The sequence below is a fragment of the Sinocyclocheilus grahami genome, unplaced genomic scaffold (assembly GCF_001515645.1).
Source record: "Sinocyclocheilus grahami isolate Dianchi unplaced genomic scaffold, SAMN03320097.WGS_v1.1 scaffold2298.1, whole genome shotgun sequence".
In the NCBI taxonomy this organism is placed as follows: Eukaryota; Metazoa; Chordata; class Actinopteri; order Cypriniformes; family Cyprinidae; genus Sinocyclocheilus; species Sinocyclocheilus grahami.
The window spans coordinates 15,413-41,300 of record NW_015507477.1 but is presented as its reverse complement, the minus strand read 5'-3'; the positions used below and the strand labels follow the sequence as shown (position 1 = coordinate 41,300).

Sequence of the window (25,888 nt, the reverse complement as noted above, 5' to 3'; positions counted from 1 at the left end):
GAGTAATAAGTTGGGCGAAGAGGTCTACCGCGGCCTCGCCAAAGATCTCCCAGATCCTCTGAATTGTCTGCGGATGGAGCGTCTACTCATCTGAGGGGACATTTATGTAGGATATCACTGACATATTGTCCGACCCGATCAGCACATGGTGCCCGTTTAGGACTGGCAGGAAGAACTGACAGGCTCGACAAACTGCTAGCATTTCCATGCAGTTGATGTGGAAGCCTTTCTCCGCCTTCGACCAGTGGCCGAAAGTCGGTATGCCTTCGCACAGCGCTCCCCAACCTGTGTTGGAGGCATCTGTCATGACAACTGTCCTTCTGCAAACCATTCCCATGGTTACGCCCTGTTCCATCCAGCGAGAGCTCTTCCACGGGGCCAGTGCTGTTATACAGGCCTGGTTCACTCTGATTTGCAGGTGTCTGTGACGCCATGCATGGGATGCATTTGCAGCAACGCCAATTTGCTCTTTTAGTAAGCTCTTTTAGAATCGCCGGATGGCGGCAGGGGAAAAGGACTGGAACTGCTGCGTTGCTGAAGCGGCGGAGAAGCAGGTCATCCGTGCTGAGAGGTCCCGATTCCAGCTGCGAAGGAGTGTCAACGATGAGCAGGCTTCGGATCAGCGTAGAGCGTAGTCGTCGCTGAAAGAGAAGAAATCTGAGGATCCTGTGGCGAATGCCCACTTATATAGCCAGATACCCCGCCCATTCTGGCGGGCTTTGGTGGGCTTTGTCGCCATAGGCTCGTGCATTGGTTCATTTTTTATACAATGCACAAACCAATGGCCGTGCAGTTTCACTGCGTGAATGAAGAAAGGCTTCAGTTCAGGAGAAAAAAGGCTTTTTCCAATAGCGTCTTAGCAAGACACAGTACGAGTGTAGTAATGACAGGAACCGCACCTTCTGTTCATCAGTTCAAAAATTTGTTTTGCAATTATAAACTTGTCTGACAAGCACTGTGATTTTTCTCTTCTGGTAAATCACATGTTTCTGTGAATTCTCTTGGGGTGTGGACACTATAACTTTGGACTGTCAACTTGCTTTTGGAGTCCATAATGGGGAGATGTTTTTTGTCAAGTGACGTTTATTTTGAATGTGCTTTATTCAATGCAGATTGTGTCAAAGCAGCTTTACAGAGATAAACAGGAAAAAGGTTAAATCAATTATGGAAACTCAACTATGGAGACAGTCGAGATTCAGCTGTAAAGCAGCTCAAACAGATGATAATGTCATTATTCAGCTCACTTCAGATCAATGTTTGTTCATTTCAGTTTAAGTCACCTCTATTTCTATAGCACTTTATACAATATAGATTGTGCCAAAGCAGCTTCACCGAAATCAACAGCAGAGTAGTGAATCAATTATAGCCAACAGTGTGGTCCTATCGATACATTTCTGAGAATTAAGTGACTTTCAGACACCAACTAAGCAAGCCAAAGGTAACACTGTCAAGAAACCCAAAGTCCATCGGGAGAATATGAAGCAGCACAACGTACTGAAGTGAACTATTATTACATACTGCTTGCAAAATGTCAGTTGGTCTTTATTCACAGTAAACACGCAGTAACAGCCTGTATATACAGCAAAACTCCAGTTTAATCAGTTTATATATGTATATATATTAAAAGTTTTTTTTAATTATAGCAAGTTTATTTGTTTAAAGTGAGAAAACCATACCTTCTATTCATCAGTTCAAATATTTGTTATATGAAATGAATGTTGAACTGAGCAGGTGTGGTTTTCTCGCATAGTGAAGCCTTTTCTTCCAGTAAATCACATGCTTCTACAGTTTCCTTAGAACACTCGATGCAAAAATAAACATATACAACGTTCAGATGACATGCAGCATTCTGAAGCACAATATGAAAATAAGGTACAATCTATAAACACTCATTTATGTAACTGATTTAATATGTTCATTGTGAAAATTACATAGGCAGGCAAAGATTTAGAAATAAATTAAGAATAAACTTGAAATTTTGAGTTGCATTTCTAGTCGACTGCCTTTATTCTTTGCTTCACTGTCTGAGGTCAACACCAGTCTGAAATTATTTTGCTCCACCTTTCATCATTCTGAAAGTGCAAGTGTGGATGGAATGAGTTTTTTACTTCAATCGAAAGAAAACATTTCCTCACGGTCATACAGGTAACACAAGGATCCAGCAGCTTTATTTTTTTTGTTCAAGAAGTTTTTTCGGACAGGTAAGTTTAATAACTACATCATTTTCACTGTGGTTGTGCTAGAGATGTGTACGGAAGTTCTAAGCGGCCATGCATTATAATTGTTTTCCCCTTCTTGTTATCTTGTTATCATGACTTAATTTTCTCATAATCTCGACATGACAAGAGTTGTTCTCTAAATTACACAACTGTGCCCTTTAAGTGACTGTAGATCATTTTCTGGGGGAGAAGACAGTCTAACTTAAATCGCTACTAAGTATTTTTTACGAAAAAAATATTTAGCACTTCAACATTTTTACCGATTTAGCTGATGCAAATGCGTCAACATTATATTTTTCTGTTTAACTTTAGTTTAAATTTAAGTTTAAGTTTACTTTATTTATATAGCACATTTAAAACAGCCACAAGACTGACCAAAGTGCTTCACAGTAAGAAACGTCATCATAAAAATTTAGTAATACAAAAATTAAAGCACAAATAAGAAATACAATAGGCAAAAATATAGTCCTAATAGGCCAATGAAAACAAATGGGTTTTTAAAAGAGACTTAAAAATAGACAGGCTACGGGGCGTTCTGATCGCCACTGGCAAGTCATTCCAAAGACGAGGCCCAATTACTGAGAAGGCATGGTCACCTCTACGCTTGAGTCTGGTATGTGGAATTACAAGAAGGTTCTGGTCGCAAGATCTAGAAATTTGCTTATCAAATTTTAGCGAGTCATCTAAATGAAGACCCAGATTCCGTATCTGTGAAGACCTAAAAGCCGATAAAGGTCCTAGGTCAAGATTTAGGGCTTTCGTATTTTCTGATGGACCAAAACTAATCACCTCAGTTTTCTCTTGATTTAAAGATAAAAAAAATTGAGAGAGCCAGGATTTAACTTTAACTTTAGCGCATAAATTCTAGTACTACGGAGCCCGGGAAGTCACCTGTAGTAGAAAAAAAACAATCCGTTTATAAACCGTACTCACAAATTCTTAAACTGTTCTCTCGGTTTAACAAACCGTACTCACGAATTTCCAATCCGTGCGCTCAGATTTTGTAAACCGTACCTTCGGTTTTTGAATCCGTACCCACAAATTCATAATCCGTGCGCACGCTTTCGCAATCCGTTCCCTCGGGTTTGTAAACTGTACTCACGGATTTGTGGCCCCCGCCCCCACCGGCAGATTCAACCACGGTGCGGGATGCATATTGTGTTTATTAAACATAATTTTCCATAGTAGCCTATGAGACCATGTTCCGCACTCACAAAATAGCTAGTCTTCTTTTTAGCGTTTATTTTGTATTAATCACCAATAGGATAAAACACCGCCGCATGTGTTTTATGGCCTAAAATAAACGTTAAAAAGAAGAATAGAAAATTTGCTGAATAAAAACGATAGAGTTCCGAGAGAAGAAGATAAAAAGCAATACAAAACCAATAATGTACCGGTTATGTTTGTTGTCATTCCTTTGCTCTCTAACTGATTGCAATGTTATAATAGGCCTAGTTATTTAATAATAACTTTAACAGTGAAGCATGCATCTGACTCTGGGGGGGAAAAGCTTAGTATAATAAAATCATCTAAATAAGTCTGTGAATGAATCAATGAAATATGTTAAGAATGAATAGTACACAAACACAGCTCCAAAACTGTAAAAGGTTATTTCAAAATAAAGCATTCATTAATTATTTTATGACAAATATTTTACTGTCTTAAGTGCACTCATTTATTTAGCCTATAAATTAAAATAATAATAATAATAGCTATTAGGCTATATATTAGGCAATATTTGGCTGAGATACAATTATTTGAAAATTTGGAATCTGAGGGTGCAAAATATTGAGAAAATCATCTTTAAAGTTGTTCAAATGAAGTGTTAGCAATGCATATTACTAATCAATAGTTAAGTTTTGATATATTTACGGTAGGAAATGTACAAAATATCTTCATGGAACATGATCTTTACTTAATATCCTAATGATTTTTGCCATAAAAGAAAAATTGATCATTTTGACCCATGCAATGTATTGTTGGCTATTGCTACGACTATACCCGTATTTATACATATATATATAGGCTGTCAATTTAACGTGTTAATTTAATTACTATATATACAACCTAAAGAATAATAATAATAACCTATAGAGAACAACTCAAATGGCCATTTTAGTCTTAATTTTTAAAACCTAAAAATAATCTTCACAAAATGTTCCCTACAGGTATTCACGATTTCTTTTTATAAACATGTAAACTCGCTTTTCATAACCATTAACTATATTTAGCATAATTACATGCCTGAAATCAGGGTAATACAGCATTTAATAAAATGCAGAAATCAGATCAGTCAAAAATGTTAAAATGATCAGATAAATCCAAATGTATAGCTAAAACTATTAAATCAGGGTTAAGTTATTACTGTGTCAAAAATAATCTATAAGTCACACTAAGTCAAATGCCGTTATGGTTATGGGATTTGATTGTGATTTTGAAACCTTTGATTGAGCCTGACAGGCCACTCATCCTAAAATTTGATGTCTGTGGGACAGTTACACAGTGACTGTAATGTCAAAACATAAGTGATTTATTTGCATTACTGTCTCAAAATGATACACCTCTGCAAAATGGTATTTCTGAGAATGAATGTTTAAAAAAAAAGTTTAGAATTTGAACATGGGATTACAGATAAATACATAATTACTTTAATGACTGTAGTACGTGCATTGTCCTTTGGCTCATTAACGTACAGTGTAAGTATCATAATGCAGATAATCTTATCAGCTGTATTCTTTTTTTTTTTTTTAGACAGCAAGAGAGACCACTTGGTGATCATCCCATGAGTAAGTCAAGTATAGTTGTACTTTAAGCTGGAGAAATGTGACAGATCATAAATCATTAAACCTGGCAAATTGTCAGTATGTTAATTCTAGAATGTTTGGTCTCCAAAAACTGTTTAATTTTTCAATATTTTACGGTGTTGATTGCAAAATATTAAATAGTATGAAATATTTTAAAACATGTTGTGTTTGTGTGTTTCAGTGAGTGATCTGAGGATTGTGCTTGTGGGGAAGAACGCATCAGAAAACAACAGTGTGGGAAACTTGTGTGGGAAACAGTGCAGAACCACAGCACCAGCAGTTTCAGGCCAGCAGCAACAGGGCAGAAGTGAGGGGCTACGCTTAAACAGTCTTAAATAGATAATTCACACAAAAATGAAAATTGCGTAAATTAAAATGTACTGACCCTCATGTCGTTTTAAACCATTAAAAAATGTAAATCCAAATCTGTCTGGATTTGATAACCTTCAAAATAACCTTCAGCCTCTCTAGTGTGCCTATTGTTGCAGGTCAATAAATAAATAAATTAATAAATAAATGAATGGTAAAATCATTAATGAAAAATGTGTCTTTTGTCTCCTTTTGTTTTTCAGTGCCAAATGTAATTCCAAGGTCTGAAAAACAAAAGCTGATCTTAGTACTGTGTGGATGTGATACAACTCTGAAAACTTCCATGTCAAAACTATTACTGGGTGAAAATGCAACTATATCAGTTCAACAAGAGTCCAGATCTGTGCGTGTGTGGAGAGATGTGGAGCTTCGTGGTCGTCTGATCAGTCTGGTGGAGCTTCCAGCTCTGTTCAGCACTCGTCTCTCAGAGGAGGAAGTGATGCATCAGAATCTCCGCTGTGTGTCTCTCTGTCATCCTGGAGTTCATGTTTTCCTCCTCATTATTAATGTTGGTCGACTTAGTAATGACGACAAAGCAGAAATAGAGAAGATCCAAAAGATATTTGACTCCAGAGAGCATTTCATACTGCTCTTCACCACTGATCTCCCTGATGATGCACCAGTGACAGATTTTGTCAAATCCAGCCCAGAATGTCAGAGGTTAATCCGTCTCTGTGGAGGTCAGTACAGAGTGATGGGGTTAAATAAACCTGAAAACTCAAGACAGATCCCAGATTTACTGGATTATATAGAGAACATGAAGACTGAACCATATTCACTTCAGATGTATGTGAAAGCTCAAGAGAACAGAGCCAGACATGAAACAGAGGAGAAATATGAAGAGACGCTTAAGAGAATGGAATGTGAAATTGATGGGTTAAAGCAGAAGCTTCAGTCTGAGGGTGAGTGAATAATTTCTCAGTGCAGGAATAAGCAAAAAAAACAACAACAAAAATAAAAATAAATTGTCCATATCTAATCATTATATTAACATTAGTGACTAGATCTCTAGGAGCTTAACAGAGTAGATCTTACTATGAGATATGATTATTTTGCCTGTTATTGTAGCTGATTGTAGTCTTACAATTATTGTTTATTTTTCTTATATATATATATATTGTAGCGAATTTAGCTCACAACAGGAAATCGAAAGATCAAATAAACAACAAGGACCTCATCGCTAAAAAGATCGAAACCTAGCACTGAACCATTTATCTGCATCTAAACAAGCCAGCAAATAGGGACACAACAGGGCATCAGACGCTACAATATATATATAAGGTACTTATAAATTACATATATGGAATTCAATTATAATATGTAATTATATATAATTTTATATTTAAGAATGTTTCCTATTGTTATGAATCTGTTTCTTAAGTTATCTGATCTCTTGTCAGAAGAAATACTATATAAATCTATATTTATATTGTGATTGTGCTTGCTCATAATAAATTTATATTATGATACTCCAAAAATGAATGGAAAAAATATCTGTATGCTCCATTGTGAACTGCAAATGTTGTGATCTGGTGAGATTCTGGTGTTAGCTCTAACTGATGATAACCCATTAGAATTGGCTTTTGGCACGATTACAACTGGATTAACCCATGGGGTAGGTCCATTTACTTCTTCAATAATGTCATTTTCTAGGAGTTCTTTTAAATTTTCCTCCACAGGACCTCTTAGATTGAATGGTATTCTTCTTAAAGGCTGGGCTACTGGCTGGACTGTTTGATCTATGTACAGACAGATTTGCTTAGTTTTCATCTTACCAACTCCCTGAAATACTTCTGGGTATTGTGACTGAAGTGATTGTATGAGGTCTGTTACTGCTGCAATGTCTGTGCCAATTTTGAGTCCTCCAAGTTTCATGGCTGTGTCTCTGCCTAACAGAGGTTCACCAGTCCCTTTTATGACAATGAACTCGGCATGTACCATCCGACTGTCTATTCTTACATCACACTTGAAAGCTCCCTTTACTGGCAAAGGCTGATCAGATGAGTAAGAGAACAATTTCTTCTCTGTATCTGGGATATACGAATGGCATTTAATTCTCTCTGATTTCAGTTTCTCCCAAGTTTTCTCATCGATGACATTGCTGGATGCACCTGAGTCTACCAGCATCCTCAAATGAACATTCCCCAAGCAAACATTCAATCTATCTGTACCCCTGCAGTAATCTTGGATGACAAATGCATATTCAGTTTGTCCTTCCAATTGGTTAACTGTTTGCTTAACATTTTTAGCTTTGCATATTTTTCAGAAATGGTCATGTCCTTTACATTTGTGACACATCTGGCCTTGGGCAGGACATTTTAAATCTCTTCCCAAATGGTCTGTATTTCCACATATGTAACACTGTTTATTCATCTTACTGTTTTCCTTAAAATTTTCCTTTCATCTGCTATCCTCCTTTTTTCCATACTCGATTCACAGACCCTGTGTCAGGCTTTGATGTGTCATTCACTGATGATGCAGACATCTGTTCCTCTATCCGTTCACAGAGAACAGTAACCTCAGACGTGCGATCAAGTGTGTGATTAGGTCCTTCCTCCAAAAGTTTACAGCGCACATATGCTGATGAGAATTTGCCTACGACGGCTTCCTGAATTTGATTATTCATGTCGCCCACGAATGCACAGTCTCTCGCTGCCTGTCTAAGATGCGTTGCAAACTGCTGAACCGTCTCACCGTAGTTTTGGGAAAGTTTATAAAAGGACTGCCGTGCATATGTAGCATTCACTCGTGGCACGAAGTATGCATTCAAGGCTGCAACGACCGCATTGTAATTGTCAGCATTCCCCGTATCTGGCAGCGTGGAGAATACATCTTGGACATCAGGTCCAGCATGATGCAAAAGAAGCACTCTGCGTCGTTGACGGACTGACGCGGTGACACCTTCTTCAATTATAAGTCCTTTTCCGTCTGCGTAAAGTTCAAACAATGTCAGCCACCTTGTCCATCTTGGCCCAAGAGTCGCGTGATCTTTGTAGCACTTAAACGTAAGAATACCTGACTTTTCCATTGCGTACAATCAGTGCATTCTTGTCTCCAATGTTATATATCTGTTTCTTAAATTATCTGATCTCTTGTTAGAGGAAGGACATTCTACTGAATTAAATCAGCCACATGCTGGTTAACATTTTACCTGTCACGCCCCTGGACCTGTTTTGTTGTGTTTTCCCTCCCCATGTGCTTCCCTTGACCTAGTTTTCCTGTGTTTCATGCCCATATTTGGTTTCCTTCCTGTTCCTGTTCTCATTTTGTCTGATTACTCATTCTGTTCACCTGATTTCCTCCCAATTATCTGATTATTCCTGTGTACTTAAGTTCCAGTCGGTGCGTTCCTCCTCTGTCAGGTCTACAGGTTATGTTTGTGTGTCATTCCTCATTCTTGTTGTGGATTTTCCCCTGTGTTTGTTCATTAAAAGACTGTTTAACGCTTCTCCGCGTCTCCTGCGTTCCTTCCGGCAGCGAATCGTGACAGAAGACCCGACCCAAAACAGTTAACCCAGTGTCTACCCTCCATTTTTGTTTTCCGTTTTTCACCCAGTGTTTTTTGTTTCCGTTGTTCCATGGATTCCCTCGCCATCAGGTTCACTGCCCTAGCCCGCAAATACCTCTCCCTCTTGGAGTATGCGGTTGAGTTCAGCCAGCTCGCAGTTTTAACGGCTTTCGACGACGCTGCGCTGAACTCACTGTTATGGATCGGGACAAACTACTACCGCCCTGTCGACCTCCCAGACACCACCGGACTATGATGGAGGGAAGCAATTATCCGGTGTCTGGAGAATGTTTATCCCCGATTCAGAACACGGCCAGACCCACTGCCCAGCCCACCATCTCCCCGCTGTGCGGAGCGCGAACCCGAGCCCACCGCTGATGGAGAGCCAAAGCCCGTCATGATCGGTGAGCCATCGCCCAGGAGAGCGACAGAGCTGAGGATCGCCACGGAGCCAGAGCCTCACGGATTGTCAGACCAGGTGCGAGAGCCGGCTACAATGACCGCAGCGAGGGAGAAAGCCGCGGACAGTGAAAGCACGGAGAGCTGAGGGTGAGCTATTTTTGGATCATGGGCTGTGTGACTCTGAAGGAGAGAGGGTTCCTGTTCCAAAGTTTTGCCCAGAGAGGGCTCCTGTTCCCAAGTTAAGCCCTGAAAGCCCGGAGGCTCACAAATGCCCGCCCTCCCACCCACTCCTGCCTCCTCCTCCGCTGTCATCTGGCAGCCACTCTGCTCGCCCTCAGCCCACCATCTATATGGTGCGAGCTCCGCGGGACTGCCATCCTCTAGCGTCACCGTGGCTGGAGTATCCCTTGACTCCGCCTCCAGTCTCTAAGTCCCAGACTCCGCCTCTACCCGTGGACCCGTCGGCTCCACCATGGCTCCTAGCTCCCTCCTCTCTGCCGTGGCCCATCAGTCCACTGGCTCCACCAGGCTCCCTTGTCCCTCCGGCTCCGCCTTGGTCTGTCATCGACCATCCATCGCCTTGGGACTCCACTCTTCCGGCTGCTCCTTGTCCCTCTGGCACTGTCAGGCTCCTCCTTCCCTTCGGCTCCTCCTCAGTCCTCTGTCGCTCTGGCTCCACCGCGGCCTTCTGGTTCCCCGCCTCGGTCGCCAGCACCATCTGCTCCACCTTGGCCCTCCGATCGTCCCCGTCACCCTGGCTCATCAGCTCTCTGTCTCGGGCTCCTCCGCCACCTGCTCCGCCGCCATTGGTCGGCCCCCTGGAGTCGTCAGCCCTTCCTCCACCAGGGCTCCTCCCTCCATCGGCTCCACCATGGGTCGTTATCATGGCTGTGGCCTGGGTCCCACCTGGCGCCGCATGCTCCAAGTCCCTCCTGTCGTCTCCCTGGCTCCTCCCTCTGTCTGATCAGCCCTGGCTCCTCCTGTTTCCTCTCTGGCTCCTCCCTCTGTTGGTTCTACGGCGCGAGGACGCTCCTTCCGGGAGGGGGGCGATATGTCACGCCCCTGGACCTATTTTGTGTTTTCCCTCCCCATGTGCTTCCCTTGACCTAGTTTTGCTGTGTTTCATGCCCATATTTGGTTTCCTTCCTGTTCCTGTTGTCATTTCTTCTGATTAGTCATTCTGTTCACCTGAGTTCCTCCCAATTATCTGATTATTCCTGTGTACTTAAGTTCCAGTCTGTTTGTTCCTCCACTGTCGGGTCTACAGGTTATGTTCGTATGTCATTCCTCATTCTTGTTGTGGATTTTCCCCTGTGTTTGTTCTTTAAAAGACTGTTTAATGCTTCTCCGCGTCTCCTGCGTTCCTTCCGGCAGCAAATCGTGACATTACCAACAGCATCTTTTCTTCTCTGGCATGAATTCACCATGAACAAACTTCCCATTGTGATTGCTTCCATTGTCCTCATTTGTAAGTCGCTTTGGATAAAAGCATCTGCTAAATGACTAAATGTAAATGTAAAAATATGGCTTCTTATTAAAAAAATTATTTGCCTAAAAAACTCAATTTGCCCCAGATTAGGGGTAAATTGCACAACCTGGGAGTAAATAAACATCTAAATAAAACTGAATAAAATCCATGTGAAATATTTAAGATAATTTATCTCTTTTAAAAGTGTAATAACCAATTTCCTTTGTACAAATACTCATATTTCTTTTCTTAAACACAATTTAACATAAAGCCAATCAAATGAAGATTAAATGGCAATATCTTTGTTTGCATTTCTGAAAAAAAATTGTTGAACACCATTTTATTCAACAAACTCTCACTAAACAGATAATTTGTCTCACTAAACAAAGACGAAGTCTGAAACTAAATACAAATAGATTTGGTGTAATTGTACACTGTCCCTATCAAATACGTAAACTGGTAACACATTACAATAAAGTCCATTATTTAAGATTAGTTCATGCAATAATTAAAGAGGTGGTTGATCATCTTTTTTCAAAGGCTTGAAAAAAGGTGCACTGTAACGTGTTCATGCTTAGTTTTTAATCCTTGTCTGATTCACTCCAAGATCTTACAACACCAAGTCACATGTTGAATAAACTTGAGTTCCTTTATTTTAAACTAAGAAATTTAGGCTGTACTATGAGTTAAACATTTAGGATTTCATCTAAATACGTTCTAGTAACAGATTTTCTCATTATTGTTTAAGGAAGCATACAGACTACTAGAAAGCTGAACTTGGTGCTGTGTGGACGTGATGCATTACTGAAGACCTCCATATCCAGACTTATAAAAGAGAAGTCAGACATGAAGCTTTATCCACATCTGATCAATCTTGTGGACCTTCCAGCTCTGTTCAATACTGGGTTTTCAGAGGAGCAAGTGATGAGTCACACTTTTTGGTGTGTGTCTCTCTGTGATCCTGGAGTTCATGTTTTCCTCTTCGTTATACCTGATGCTCCACTGACTGATGAAGACAAAGCAGAAATGGAGGAGATCCAGAAGATATTCAGCTCAAGAATCAACAAACATATCATGATGCTCATAATCCAAGAGAAGAACATGATTAGTCATATGAATGCAGTTCCTTCTTTAACTACTGAGATGTCTATCCAGATGTTTGAAGGTCGACGGTTTATTTTGCAGAACAGCTCACAGGTTCCAGATCTACTGCAGGATGTGGAGAACATGATACGAGAGAACAGAAAACGTTTCTATTCGACCTTCATGTGCCTTCAGGCTCAAACAGAGCTGGAGAAAAACAAACACAAGGCTGAAATAGAGGAACTGAGAAGATCTATGATGAAAACAGCAGGTATGTGTTCAAAAGTGTACTGTGTATACATTGTCAATCTTACATTTTCATAAATAATTACACAATGACATTTTGCTTATTATGTTTGTTTTTTTAAATGCTCATTATGACATAATTCCTTACATAAATCAGTAAGTGGAAGATAAGAATATCTGACACTGAAACTGCTGTGTTTGTTCTTGTAATTATTATAAATGCTTTCAATAATGAGGCATATCTCTGATTTGTTCCAAATCCATGGGGCACAGTGACACAATTTGTCTAATGGCACAAAAGTACCATTTTATATCATATGCTTTGGAGTAATAATTGTTTTGCTTTTGCTGTTAGCAGGTGTAACACACCGTGATGATGATAGTGGTGATAATGGAGTGAGGATTGTTCTGCTGGGAAAGACGGGTGTTGGGAAGAGTGCAACGGGAAACACCATACTGAGAAGAGAAGCTTTTACATCAACAATTACAGCAGGCTCAGTGACCAGAGAGTGTAAGAAAGAAATAACTGAGGTCAACAGAAGACAGATTACTGTGATTGACACTCCAGGCCTGTTTGATACTGAAGTAGACAATGATGAGGTCAGTAAGGAGATTGTGAAGTGCGTCTCAATGGCGGCACCTGGTCCACATGTGTTTCTAATGGTGATTCAAGTGGGAAGATTCACCAAAGAGGAGAAAGATGCAGTGAAGATCATCCAGGAGATGTTTGGTGATAAATCCAGAATGTACACCATGGTGCTTTTCACCAGAGGAGATGATCTGAGAGGAACAAGAGTTGAAGATTATATCAAAGGAAACAGAAGCTTACAGAACCTCATCCATCAGTGTGGAAATAGATACCATGTGTTCAATAATACTGAGATTAAAGATCTGACACAGGTTTCTGAGCTGCTGGATAAGATTGACTGTATGGTGACAGTAAATGGAGGAAGTTTCTACACCAGTGAGATGTTCCAGCAGGTGGAGAAGAACATCAAAGAGGAACAAGAGAGAATCATCAAAGAGAAAGAAGAAGAGTTTAAGAGAAAAGAAGAGCAGCTAAGAGACAAATATAATGCAGAAAGAGAAGAATTGAAGAAAGAAAATGAGAGACAAAGACAAGAGATGCAGAATGAACTGAGAAAAACTTTAGATGACTTTAAAAAAAAAGAAGAGGAGATTAAGAAAGAAACAGATGAGAATCTACGAAAAGAGCTGAAGAGAAAACTGGAGGAGAAACAGAAAGAGTTTGAAGAGGTAAATAAAAGAAAAGAAAAGGCTTTAGAAGAACAACAACAGAACTTAAAATACCTAGAAGAAAAACATGAGAAAGACAAGCAAAATCTCCAGGAGAAAATTCAACAGGAAACGAGACAACAAGCAGAACAGGAATATCTGGTCAAACTTGAGACGGAAGTGGCTAAAGCTTTAAAAGAAGCTGAAGAAAAACACAAGGCAGAAGTGGCTAAGGCTTTAAAAGAAGCCGAAGAAAAACACAAGGCTGAAGTGGCTAAAGCTTTGAAAAATGCTGAAGAAAAACACAAGGCTGAAGTGGCTAAAGCTTTGAAAAATGCTGAAGCAAATCACAAGGCAAAAGTAGACAAAGCTTTACGAGATGCAGGAAACAAACACAAGACTGACGTGTATAAAGCTTTAAAAGATGCTGAAGAAAAACACAAGACAGAAGTGGATAAAGCTTTAAAAGATGCCGAAGAAAAACACAAGACAGAAGTGGATAAAGTTTTAGAAGATGCCGAAGAAAAACACAAGACAGAAGTGGATAAAGTTTTAGAAGATGCAGAAGCAAATGTTCCATACAGATCAAAACGTGCTCGTGACTGGAGTCACTATTTGCCTGTAGTTGGAGGAGTTGTTGGAGGTTTAGTTGGTACTGCTGAAGACTTTGCATATTGGATTATCAAAAAAACAAAATTAAGCTTAAACTCAAAATGAAGGGTGAATTCAGGTCAATTGAGACAAAAAATTAAATGGATAACCCAAAAATTTAAATTCTGTCATTATTTACTTACACTCAAGTTCTTTCTTTCTTGTGAACTATCCTTTAAAAAAAAAAAAAGTTGTGAAACCGGACTCTGTGTTACCATGGAAAGAGTACTTTAAATCCTCTTAGCTAGCTCCTAGTTAATTTTTTATTAATTTCTTTGCTAATTTTAATGTTTACATTAGCGTGTACATACCACACTGTAATACAGGGATCGGCTGGGAACTAGCGATATCTCCTGGTTGGAGTTAGTATTAACATCATAGTCTTTCATGTCTGACTTTTCAAATGTTTTAAAATTAATAATCCTAGTATAATATGGTCCAGGGGGTTGTATTTAAAGACACTGCCATCTGTATGAGGCCAGCGGGCTGCCAGTTAAGTCCAAACAAGCTTAACAACAGGTTGGTAAAAGTTTGATGAGGTACCGTTAGGAAATGTATCATGACAAATTTATTTAACTTACAGACTAAACTTGATTTGGCCAACTTTAGCAACTAGTTACCTAATTTAAAAGCATTACATAAATTGCGTCAGCTCGAGAAGTGGTCTCAATAAAGTATATGAGCTTGCAATGTTCGCAATGTTCTGTGTTAATGCAAGTGATTTAACAGTCATTTTTGGTATTATTTGAAATGTCTCAGTGCGACTGCTACAATGGTCTCATTCCCACAGAAGTAATCTTCATCATAATAAAGATTGGTAACTTTAGGAATCAGTGGCCCACTGCAGAGGGTGTGCCTTCCCCCAGGGTACCTCCTGTTCCCTCACAAGGTGTGAACTCCGCACATGTAATATCTACTTCTATGCTAATTCAAATTGTTCCATTTGTCTGTCTTGGTTTGAGTTCTTAAGGAAAAGTTGCAAAAGGTTCAGGGCAATTCTGTAGCCAGATCAGTCAGTAGTGTGAAGTGTATTTTATATGTTCCATACTATGTATTTTTCTGAAGTCAGGTATGCATTCTTTACTCTTAGACTCATCTTTGAAAAATTGTATTGTATTAATTATTCATGAATTGATTATGCAATTGGCATGGCACATTTTTACCTGACTAATAAATTGTTAATCTTGATTTATTCTGGGTTCTCCTGAAGTCATTATTTCAAGTAGATTAAAGTGCAGTCTGGTGTTTCCGCAAATCTGTGTCCAGGATAGATCACACCGAAGGACCAATGATTGGAGCATGGGACCTTCCAGTTTCTCACTATCACTGACTTATTAACAAGTTACAGTTTTCGAGATTAGAAAAAATTACACTTATTGTTTTGTGCAAGCAGGGAAAACTTACCTACTTAAAGACAAATATTTAAATTTAAAAGAAAGAACCAAATCGCCTATCACAGCTATGCTGATGATACCCAGATTTACCTAGCCTTATCTCCAAATGACTACAGCCCCATTGACTCCCTCTGCCAATGCATTGATGAAATTAACAGTTGGATGTGCCAGAACTTTCTTCAGTTAAACAAGGAGAAACCTGAAGTCATTGCATTTGGAAACAAAGATGAAGTTCTCAAGGTGAATGCTATAGCGGGAGCGGGTGGGTGCAGAATAGAACCTTGCGGGAGAGGGCAGGAAAAAAATAGTCCCGTGCAGACCTCTACTGCATTTCCACTGAGCACGCAGGATCTAAACGGGCCAGCCGGGGCTACAGCTTACAACTATGACCTTCGAGGCCACAATCAAACAGCATAAACTGGTATTTATGATTATTTCACATAGAAGGACACGTATTGAATCGCGTCTGCACCGATTGGTTTGTTATCACATGGCTACTTTAAACAGCTCCATTAAGCCTTTAGCCCCAAAGAGCGCACATTTAGAAAGATAATGATAAATTCTCAAATGTTCACACCTCATTTCTTTACAGAGGATGATTCTATATTACTATATTAATGTTCTACTAAATGATGTGATCATCTGAGTTTTGAGCGCTCTCTCTCATCTTACTGCCATTACACATAGTGGGGAAGAAATGTCATCAAAATGATTTTAAATAAACAAAATAGCAATTTAATGTGTTTCTGTTTTTATAACATAGCTATGTATATAGGACTTAGCCTACATCACACAAACAAGAGTCCTGTTTTTTTTCTCCAATATCTGCACGATGGCAAATGTACAATAAACAACAGCTTACAGAGTAACTTTCAGACACAAAATCCCGTTTTGCTCCGTCAGAATGAAAATAGAACAAACAGCAGAACCGCTGTCTCCGAACAACAGTGATTTGTTCCTCAGCGTTACAGGGACCAGCAAATGATTCAATCAGGCTATAAGTACACTTGTTTGCAAAGTCAAATGAATCAGCCTTTTAAACGAATCGGTTGATTCAACTCACTCATTAAGACAGTCACTTGCTGCCACCTACTGGCGGTTGTAGTTTCATATTTAAAAAAGTAGCTTATTTCATTTTTGCAATCATTTAATATTTCTACATTAAAATGTAAAATTTTAACAACATTTCTGCACAATCCGTCAATGGATTTTGTTGATAGTGAATTAATTTGATTGTTAATAGCCAGCATGTCTTTTTATATGATTTAATTTATTGATTAAATAAGAACCTGACACATAGGAGGACACATATGACAATAACTTTTAAAATACTAATAAGCCAACATCTCTGACTTTTTTCCCCCCTCAAAGTTATTTCAGGGTTTTGATCTCTCAACTGAGAGAACACATCCTGTTTATTATATTATAATGAATATTTAATATTACATTTAAACTTTGACTATAGCCTAGACATGAACCTCAAAGCACATGTTTGTGTGTTTTGTGTTACTCCATAATGATGTTTTATTTGAGGGCATTTGTAGTGTAGGAATAGGGCCCAAACATAACCTCAAGCCCAGGGGCCCCCGCCCCCCTAAGTCCTGCCCTGGGCGTGACATTACCATTTATGAAGTTGATACTATTTTTTTATCCACTATTAGAGTTAGCCTACTGCTTGATGTATAGACCTAAAGATGAACATCTGGTTATCAAACAATAAAGCAATTGCAATTAATCATTACTTCTGACCAGTATTCATTTATATATATATATATATATATATATATATATATATATATATATATATATATATAAAACCACACACTATTTAGATTTGCATATTACATCTGTTATGCAATTTTCCAACGACTATCACATTTCTTCAGCAAAGCATAATACAAATGTTGTGTAATACACGTAGTACAACTGTCTTATAATCTGTGCAATTTTAAAGTGTTTCTGAGACATACTTTTTTTCACTGTTGATTTTTTTACTTTTCTTTGCAGTTGTGAAGTTTTCATGGTCAAACTTCCACACATTCAGCATCACAGTAAAGCAGATGTTTCTCTGATTCTTCAGTCTGGAACTGTGGGTGACATCATGATCACGTGACTCAGTGTGTTAAACAGTGAAGTGTCGCTCTCTACTGGAGATCAGCAGTATTACAGCTCAGAACATCACACCAACATCTACACCAGACTTTAGAAGAGCTTTACATGGAATCTATTAATGTAGTCATTATACTAATTGTTCTTATAATAATTCACTAATAAACAGATGTTTCATCAAAAACAGGAGGACTATTACTCTCTACAAATTATTTATACCGATCTTAATTAAAAAAAAAAAAACATGAACCACAGACCACGTCAGAGGCATCTTACCTGGGCTAAGTAGAAGAAGAACTGGACTGTTGCCCAGTGGTCCAAAGTCCTCTTTTCAGATGAGAGCAAGTTTTGTATTTCATTTGGAAACCAAGGTCCTAGAGTCTGGAGGAAGGGTGGAGAAGCTCATAGCCCAAGTTGCTTGAAGTCCAGTGTTAAGTTTCCACAGTCTGTGATGATTTGGGGTGCAATGTCATCTGCTGGTGTTGGTCCATTGTGCTTTTTGAAAACCAACGTCACTGCACCCGTTTACCAAGACTAGCTTAAATTGACCGACAGCTCTATCTGCTGTTTTTGGAATAGAGAGTTGCTCAATTGCATTTGTGAGAAAATCTGCCTGCACGCATTTGTGAGAAAATCAAGCCAAGTTTCCTCATAAAAAGGCAAACGAGTCTCACAGTTGTAACACACAATACATATGTTTGTCCATCTGCATTTTCTCTCAAATAGAGTTTTGTATTTGCAAATCGCTTTGCGCTTGTTTGAAAGGCGAGTATTTCTTTGCAAAGCAAATTGTGTTTATTTGCAAAACGTTGAATTTGTTTGATGAATATTGGCACAAAATTCACTCCATACAATTGTCCCATAACTCTAGACACAAAACCACACACACACACTAACACATAAATCTAGCAAAAGCAAACAATGCATTCAAAACTGTTTTATCCCTTTTTTTTCATGCACACACATCATGTGAAAAGATGTGTCTACCAAGCAACAACAGACAATAGTGATCTATTAGTAATAGTAATAATAATAATAAAAGTAGTCTCTATCCTACTGCTCAAAATTTGGTTCTTTCTTCTTATTTTATTATCAATTGTTTACTTAAGTAAACAATCAATAGTAAGAGGAAGCTCTGGGTGATACTCTTAGCGCTGTTAGTGCTCTGGGTGACGCTCTGGGGGACGTTTTGAGTGACGTTCTGGGTGACGTTGATGTTTTGAGTGACATTATGAGTGGTGTTTTGAGTGATGTTCTGGGTGACGTTGATGATCTGGGTGACGTTTTGAGGGACATTATGAGTGGTGTTTTGAGTGATGATCTGGGTGATGTTGATGATCTGGGTGACGTTTTGAGGGACATTATGAGTGGTGTTTTGAGTGATGATCTGGGTGATGTTGATGATCTGGGTGACGTTTTGAGGGACATTATGAGTGGTGTTTTGAGTGATGATCTGGGTGATGTTGATGATCTGGGTGATGTTGATGATCTGGGTGAAGTTTTGAGTGACATTATGAGTGGTGTTTTGAGTGATGTTCTGGGTGACACTATAAACGTCATTACACAAGTTCCCCTCACAACATGAAACATCATAACCTCTACTAGTAGATTCTACGGCATAATCACAAATAGATTTAGAGACACAGCCTTTTATAAACGCTTCAGATTCGTTGAAATTCACTGATGAATAGAAAGAAAACAGATGTTAGTGTAAGATAGCAATTGGTGTATGTGATCTGTATCAGATATTTCAAATGAATAACAGAGAAACAAAATAACAACTTGAATCTTCTACCTTTTTCAGATTCTCACCTGTTACTGTAATGCAGCGGTCTTCACTCCCTGAACAGTTCACTGTGTTTGAGCAGTTCTGTTCATCACAATAGTAACATTTCTTTCCATTGGGAGTGTTAGTGCTGGGATCTACAGAAGGGAAACAAGACTGTTCTTTTATTTTTTGTTCAAAATATGACATCTAATGAAACAACACTCCTTTAGCTGCTCCATCAATTGTTAGAAAATCAAGCTGCACACTGCATTTTATTTCCTTACTAAATATCATATGGAAGTAAAATGAGTTTTGACCTTACAGATAGATAGTCATGTTCTATGGTCAGTATAAAGTACAATACCTGGAGCATTTTGGACGTTACAAAGGTCAGTGTCACAGCAGGAATAAGACACCTGCGCAAACCCATAGTTCAAGGACCCACTTAAACAGTCATCAGCACAATATCTACCATTCCCTTTAGTTTGACCTAAAATACATGAATAATACAGAAAAGACAGTTCAACTGCTCATTATTTTGATGGAAATATGTACATGTTTTAATATGTAAAAGTAGAAAGTAGCAGTAAAAGTTAAAGGCAAACAATCATGAAAATGCATCATCTCACAGTAAAAGAACACAAAAGAAGAAGAAAAAAATGTTCAGATTTTTTAAATAATAATAAAAAATTAAATAGCAGAAATCTATATAGAATATTCTGTGATTTAAATGGTAAATTCCGACAGAAAAACGGTTAGTGGTTCTGTGAGAATTTACATTTCCACTGTTTCAGTAGCGTTAAATAATACCAGCATCTCCATCAGCCAAATATAACAATGTTTCAATAAATCATATTAGTCTTACCAAAGTTCAACACTGTTGTTTGACTCATGCACATGGAAGATCCACTGGGACATGCTTTTACCTTAGGATCCACACAAGAGCCCGTCTCATTCCAGCACCGAAAACACCTGAGAGAGTGTCCTTTAGTAATAAAACAGAGACATCAATGCTCTGTATTTGTACTCAATAACAGTAAAAGCATGATCTGTCTTTGTACCTGCAGTGAAAAGAACGAACAGAAGAAAAGCTGAGATTTGCAGATCCATCTTTGATCAGGAGGTGAATTAAATATGTTAGTTTCAGTGCTCATTTATAGCTTATGAGAAGGGGAGGTCTTCATGAGAAAATGAAAGTTTAACAGAAGTAAACAGAGAATGAATAGTCCTAAATAACCCAGACAGCAATAATGACAAGACATAAAACTATTTATCATATTACTATTAGTCTACTCTGCAATGTGAAGAGAGGAACTCGACGAAAGGGTCTGATTTTTGGACATAGAACATACATTGCATATGAACTGAGTCATGGTGTCCTCTACATAGGACATATAATTTAATATTAATAATAATAATAAATCGCCATTTGTTGCTTATGCTCCAAACAATGTAGTGATGTAAAAATGAGGACATTTACTAAACTGTCTATGGTTCTCAGGAGAATATAATTTTATTTTACAAGTTAATATGGGCTAATATCAGAAAAAAATATAAACAGTGAACATGAACCCATCCCCTAAAAGAGTTTGCTAAAATGATTTCCATTTGATTTCCATTTGATGATTTCCATTTTTAACACTAGAAGAAAGAAGACATACTGGTTTGGAACGACATAAGTGTGAATACATGAACCCTACAGTATATCCCTTTACACACAACCTGAGGCTCAAATTTAACCAGCAGCATCACATTAGTTTGTTTTAGATTAGGACATGTTTACAGTATAAACCTTTGATAGATAGATAGATAGATAGATAGATAGATAGATAGATAGATAGATAGATAGATAGATAGATTAATCATAACTAGTTATAATTCATTATAAATATTTAGATCCCATATAAGCATTCATTTGACCTCTCAGTGTCAACTGTCTGTTAATTCTAAGAACGTTAATTTCCTGGTTAAGGAAAATAACTTTCTTACTGTACAATACTACTCAGAGCATGTAGCAAAAAGTTGCATGATTAGGGACTCCAGTTATGAGCAAACAATGAACAACGTTAAGTGTGATACAAGTAAGACTTTATTAACTACATAAACACTTAAACTAGTCTCTCTCTCTCTCTCTCACACACACACACACACACAGTAAAGGAAAAGGGTTAAAGCTTAGGCAGTAAAGAGAAGAGAAATAAAAACATGAAGCTATGGTACCATTTGATATTCAGCAGATCTACAGCCTGAAGGAAACATCAGTTTTTTAGTTCAAGCACACCTTTGTAAAAAGGTGCAAATTATACTTAATGTATCAATTAATAAGACTAAGTTTGATGCTTGCACGTCTTGTCTGTCTGAAAGCGAGTCCAGATGCAATCTGAAGGTTCAAGTTGATCTTTGCTGAAGTTGGTTGATGAAAAAGAACCAGTTTGAGTCAGATGATCTCTGTGAATGGAAAGTCAAGGCCCGAGGCCTGGCGCAGTCTTAGCGTGTCCTTAGAGGGGTGCTAGCTCACATCCTCATCTTCTCAGAATCTAACAGAACCGCAGACTGAAGACGGGTCACTGATGTGAGGCCTTTAAGGTCTGAGGAGATTCACGCCTCTCAACGTGAGCTTGTCCAGTGAGAAAGGCTGAAATTCCTAGCGGGAGGTTGGAAATACTGGGGAGTTTTATGACTCTTTGTGTGAAAGCATGGTAATTTGCATATGTAACTCGATTCAAAATTACTAAAGATTCTTAGAACACTAATATATTGTCTATGTACCAACATATAATATACACTCTCGTTTAGATCTTCAGAAGACGAATTCATAGATACTAAACATGGTAGGATTACATATAGGTAAGATTACATGAACGAGTGGTTCTATCATAAGCCTGCATAAAACAGTATACAATATAAAAGACAATATACAAGGAAAGTAACAACATACACAATGACTTGAAGTATATGGGTGTTCATTCAAAGAACGGTTTTCCTGTGAATTAGTTAGAGAAGAGTCCATTTTTATGGGCATTATGTGTCTTTCCTTAGGAGACATGCAGGGAGAGTTGCTCTGTCCGCATTCCTTTGGATAATGAAACCAGTGATATCAGCATTGGTTGCCATGGAACCAGAGGCCTGTTCTGCCTTTCTGAGGTGTTAGATGCATTTTGGGGTAAGGGTCCATAGGTCCTCGTAATTGGCCCTTTGGTTAGGTGAGGGGGCGTTAGATATTATTTGTTAAATATAACAAAAAGTTGTGTGTCTTATTGGTCCAAATGCTACACTAGTGTTGTGTGTTCCACCTTTATTGTTAAGTGTTCATGAGATGGATTGCCTGAGGAAAGAAACTGTCCCTGTGTCTGGTCGTTCTGGTGCTCAGTGCTCTGTCGTGTTGACCAGATGGCAACAGTTCAAAGAGGGAGTGTGCTGCATGTGAGGGGTCCAGAGTTATTTTGCTAGCCCTTTTGCTCACTCTGGACGAGTACAGTTCTTAGAGAGAAGGGAGGGTTGTACCAGTGATTCGCTCAGCAGTCCGGACTATCCTCTAGCCTGTAGGTCGGTATAAGATTAACTAAACAGTGATCAGAGAGCCCCAAAGCTGCCCGTGGGACGGAGCAATATGCATCCTTTATTGTGGTATAACAGTGATCCAATATATTACTGTCTCTGGTGGGACATGCTGTCTGTATTTTGGCAGTTCACGGCAAAGATTTGTTCTATTAAAGTCCCCAAGAACGATTATAACAGAGTCTGGGTGTTGTTGTTCTGTGTCTGGGATCTGATTAGCGAGTTTCGGTAAAGCTAAACTCACGTGTGATAATGAAAGAGCAAAACTCCCGCAGCGAATAGAACGGCTTGCAGTTAACGAAGAGCGCTTCTAGATCAGGACAGCACACCTTCTTAAACGCTGTTAAATCTGTACACCACCTTTCATTGATGTAAAAACATGTCCCGCCACCGTGTGTTTTTTTTCTCTGTTGAGTCTGCGTCGCCGTCCGCTCTAAACAGCTGAAAGCCGGGCAGATGTAGCGCGCTGTCCAGAATGGCGTCATTCAGCCAGGTTTCCGTGAAACACAGAGCAGCAGAGTTTGAAAAATCCTTGTCCGGGAGAGCAGAAGAAGTTTGTACGTTTTGTTGAGTAGAGATCAGAGATTTGTCAGATGGATGCTAGGCAACAGCGTTCGAAATCTGCGCTGTCTGAGCTTCACGAGCACGCCGGCTCTCTTCCCCCGTCTGCGCGTCCTGAAGCGCTTGATCAGCGTCGCTGCTCCGCCAACTACAACGTTCAGCAAAACGTCCGAATAATCGAAATTCGGTAGACGATTTTGTGGTGTGTTCTGCCGAATGTTCAGCAGTTCATCCGTGGTAAAACTGATCGTGTTTGAGAAACAAAAAACAGGAAAAACAAACAAAAACAGTACAAACACTGGAGAGCCAAGCACTGAGGCGGCCGTGTGCGGCGCCATCTTACTTCTTACTAATTTGTGTATTTTACTAATCCAGCACGTATCCTGACAGTAGTGGTGGCAAATGATACACAAATTACTGCAATTAAATTCACACTTATTTTACACAATATTTATTTAATTCACTAAAAATTGATCTTTGTGTGGTGAGTTTTGACATTGTCAGTATATTTTCAAAATGACCAAATATCTTTATTTGTTACACATTCAATGTTTATGTTAAATGTAGGTTTCTCTGTGAAGCTGTTTATTAAATGTGTGCCCTAATAATATGATATATTTTTGACTTTGAACATCCTGATTAATCACTTTGATCTTCCTAGTTCTTTATATTGTCTGTGGGAATACAGATGTAAAAACATGGTAACTGAGGCTACAGGCTTTTGTCTGTGAAGCTCTTGGTGTGCTCCATTCTTTGAACTGGTGACTATTGTTCATGAGCATAAGATGAGGGCTTTTCTTTATCACTCTGATGAGTGCTTTGTCTTCACTTCTAAGGACTCACAGAAATGTATATAAAACTGCAGTGTACAGTGATTGCTTAATCAGACTTGATGACTGCAGCACAAACAGCTCATTTACAGAATCCTGCTGAAGATTCAATCGGATCTCCTGGTCTGTAGGATCCCGAGTTTGACTCGCTGTTTACTGCTCAGTATTTTCTCAATTTGTTTTCTTTGTATTTCATTATTTGCATTTGATATTATACCAGGGCATTGAAAGTTTGCTGAAGTCAATAATGTATCCAATTATTATGTTTGCAAAGGGCACATGTTTAAAGAACAGCTTTACTGAGGAATCTTGCATCACGCAAGAGTCTTAAAGCTGTCAGTGAGACACAAAGTCGAGGCAAAGAACCACCTTCCCATTCGTGACGGTTTGTCTTGTGGTTGTAATTGCATGAGTAAACAACAGAATTGTTCCTCAGCTAAAGGGCGAGGTAGTGTAAAATTACAGACACGGACTGTGAGCTGACAGTTTGCTAAATATTGTAATGTCCAATGTCAATTCATCTTCAGAGTCAGCAGGGTTATTATACGGAACTAAAACCAAAACTGAAACCTTGAAATAAAATTAACTGTAATGAAATTAAATGTATAAAAACCTAAACTTTAGTTTCAGAGAGTTGCCAAGGAAATATTTATCACTTTCATTTAGTATAACTAAACTAAAAATTTGACAAAAATGAATAAAAAAAATTACAAAAACAAAAAAATTACTAAAAGTGGTCAGTGATACTAAAATAACACTGATAACTGAAAAGACTCTTCTAATATTTTTGTGCCCAGTTTTTGCAGATTCATTGATTACACAGAAAAAAGAAAAACACATCAAGCCACAAAATAAATACACTGTATTCATAACACTGCGGTTATTCTGAAGGCTAAGTAAACGACCTGCATTATCTCACATTTTAAACATCACATGCTATGCTGTTTTCACCAGAGACTGCATGTTCATTTCAGTGAAAGTGATCTGGAAGACCAACACACATAATGTTGGTTTGATGTGAGTTTTGTATTCTTGGCTCACGCAGTAATGTTTTCCTTCAAAACATGAAATTTTAATACCTGTTCTTATGTTTTTATTGTTATCTTAGATAAATGTTTTCCAACACTGAAGTTCCCTATAGATTATATGGAAAATACAACATATAATAAATATAAACACAATTATTGCATAATCATCATTATGCAATAATTAACTCAAAAGGACATTTCTTCACTTTTTATCCAGACACACATCTTATATAAAGCATTACATGAGTTTAATATTCTCTCAGTAGGTTTTGTTGCAGAAATTGGTTCAGTGACACCAGCATGACGTGGAGATTAAATATATGAGCCATTATGTTTTCATCTAATAATGTTCACACACAAACACAATGATAGTTTGTTTACTCCGTGACCAGGAACATTTGAGCAGCAGAACAGTTATAGGGGAATATTTTGTGTGTTCAGAGATATATGATAAGCCGCAGTTAGGGGAAGTGTATGGCATTAGGTGTTTGTGAGAATTCACAGGTTAAGTCTGTGTCTGACCACAGACATGCTCACTACAAACAGTTGTGTATAAAAATAAGAAAATAAAGTTGTACCACAGGAAAAATAACAGATTTGAAACAGCATAAGGATAAGAATGAACGGATCCTTTAATTATGTGGCCGAAATCTA

General features: G+C 38.5%; 1 protein-coding gene across 1 annotated transcript; it reads left to right on the top strand.

Moving 5' to 3' along the window:
• The first annotated feature begins 2,807 nt into the window (after positions 1 to 2,807).
• On the top strand, positions 2,808 to 14,052 carry LOC107574652 (GTPase IMAP family member 8-like). Its single transcript, XM_016261092.1, has 6 exons — positions 2,808 to 2,832; positions 5,205 to 5,330; positions 5,716 to 6,294; positions 11,519 to 12,124; positions 12,458 to 13,497; positions 13,870 to 14,052. Exons 1-6 carry the CDS (start codon positions 2,808 to 2,810, stop codon positions 14,050 to 14,052), a joined length of 2,559 nt encoding a protein of 852 aa, XP_016116578.1.
• Positions 14,053 to 25,888: the final 11,836 nt, after the last annotated feature.

Excerpts from the sequence above, each read along its gene's own strand:
- LOC107574652 (XM_016261092.1), top strand. The coding sequence starts at position 2,808 with ATGGTCACCTCTACGCTTGAGTCTG. Across the intron at positions 2,833-5,204 it reads CACCTCTACGCTTGAGTCTG|TGAGTGATCTGAGGATTGTG; the intron begins GTATGTGGAATT and ends TGTGTGTTTCAG. Across the intron at positions 13,498-13,869 it reads AAGCAGAACAGGAATATCTG|ACAGAAGTGGATAAAGTTTT; the intron begins GTCAAACTTGAG and ends GAAAAACACAAG.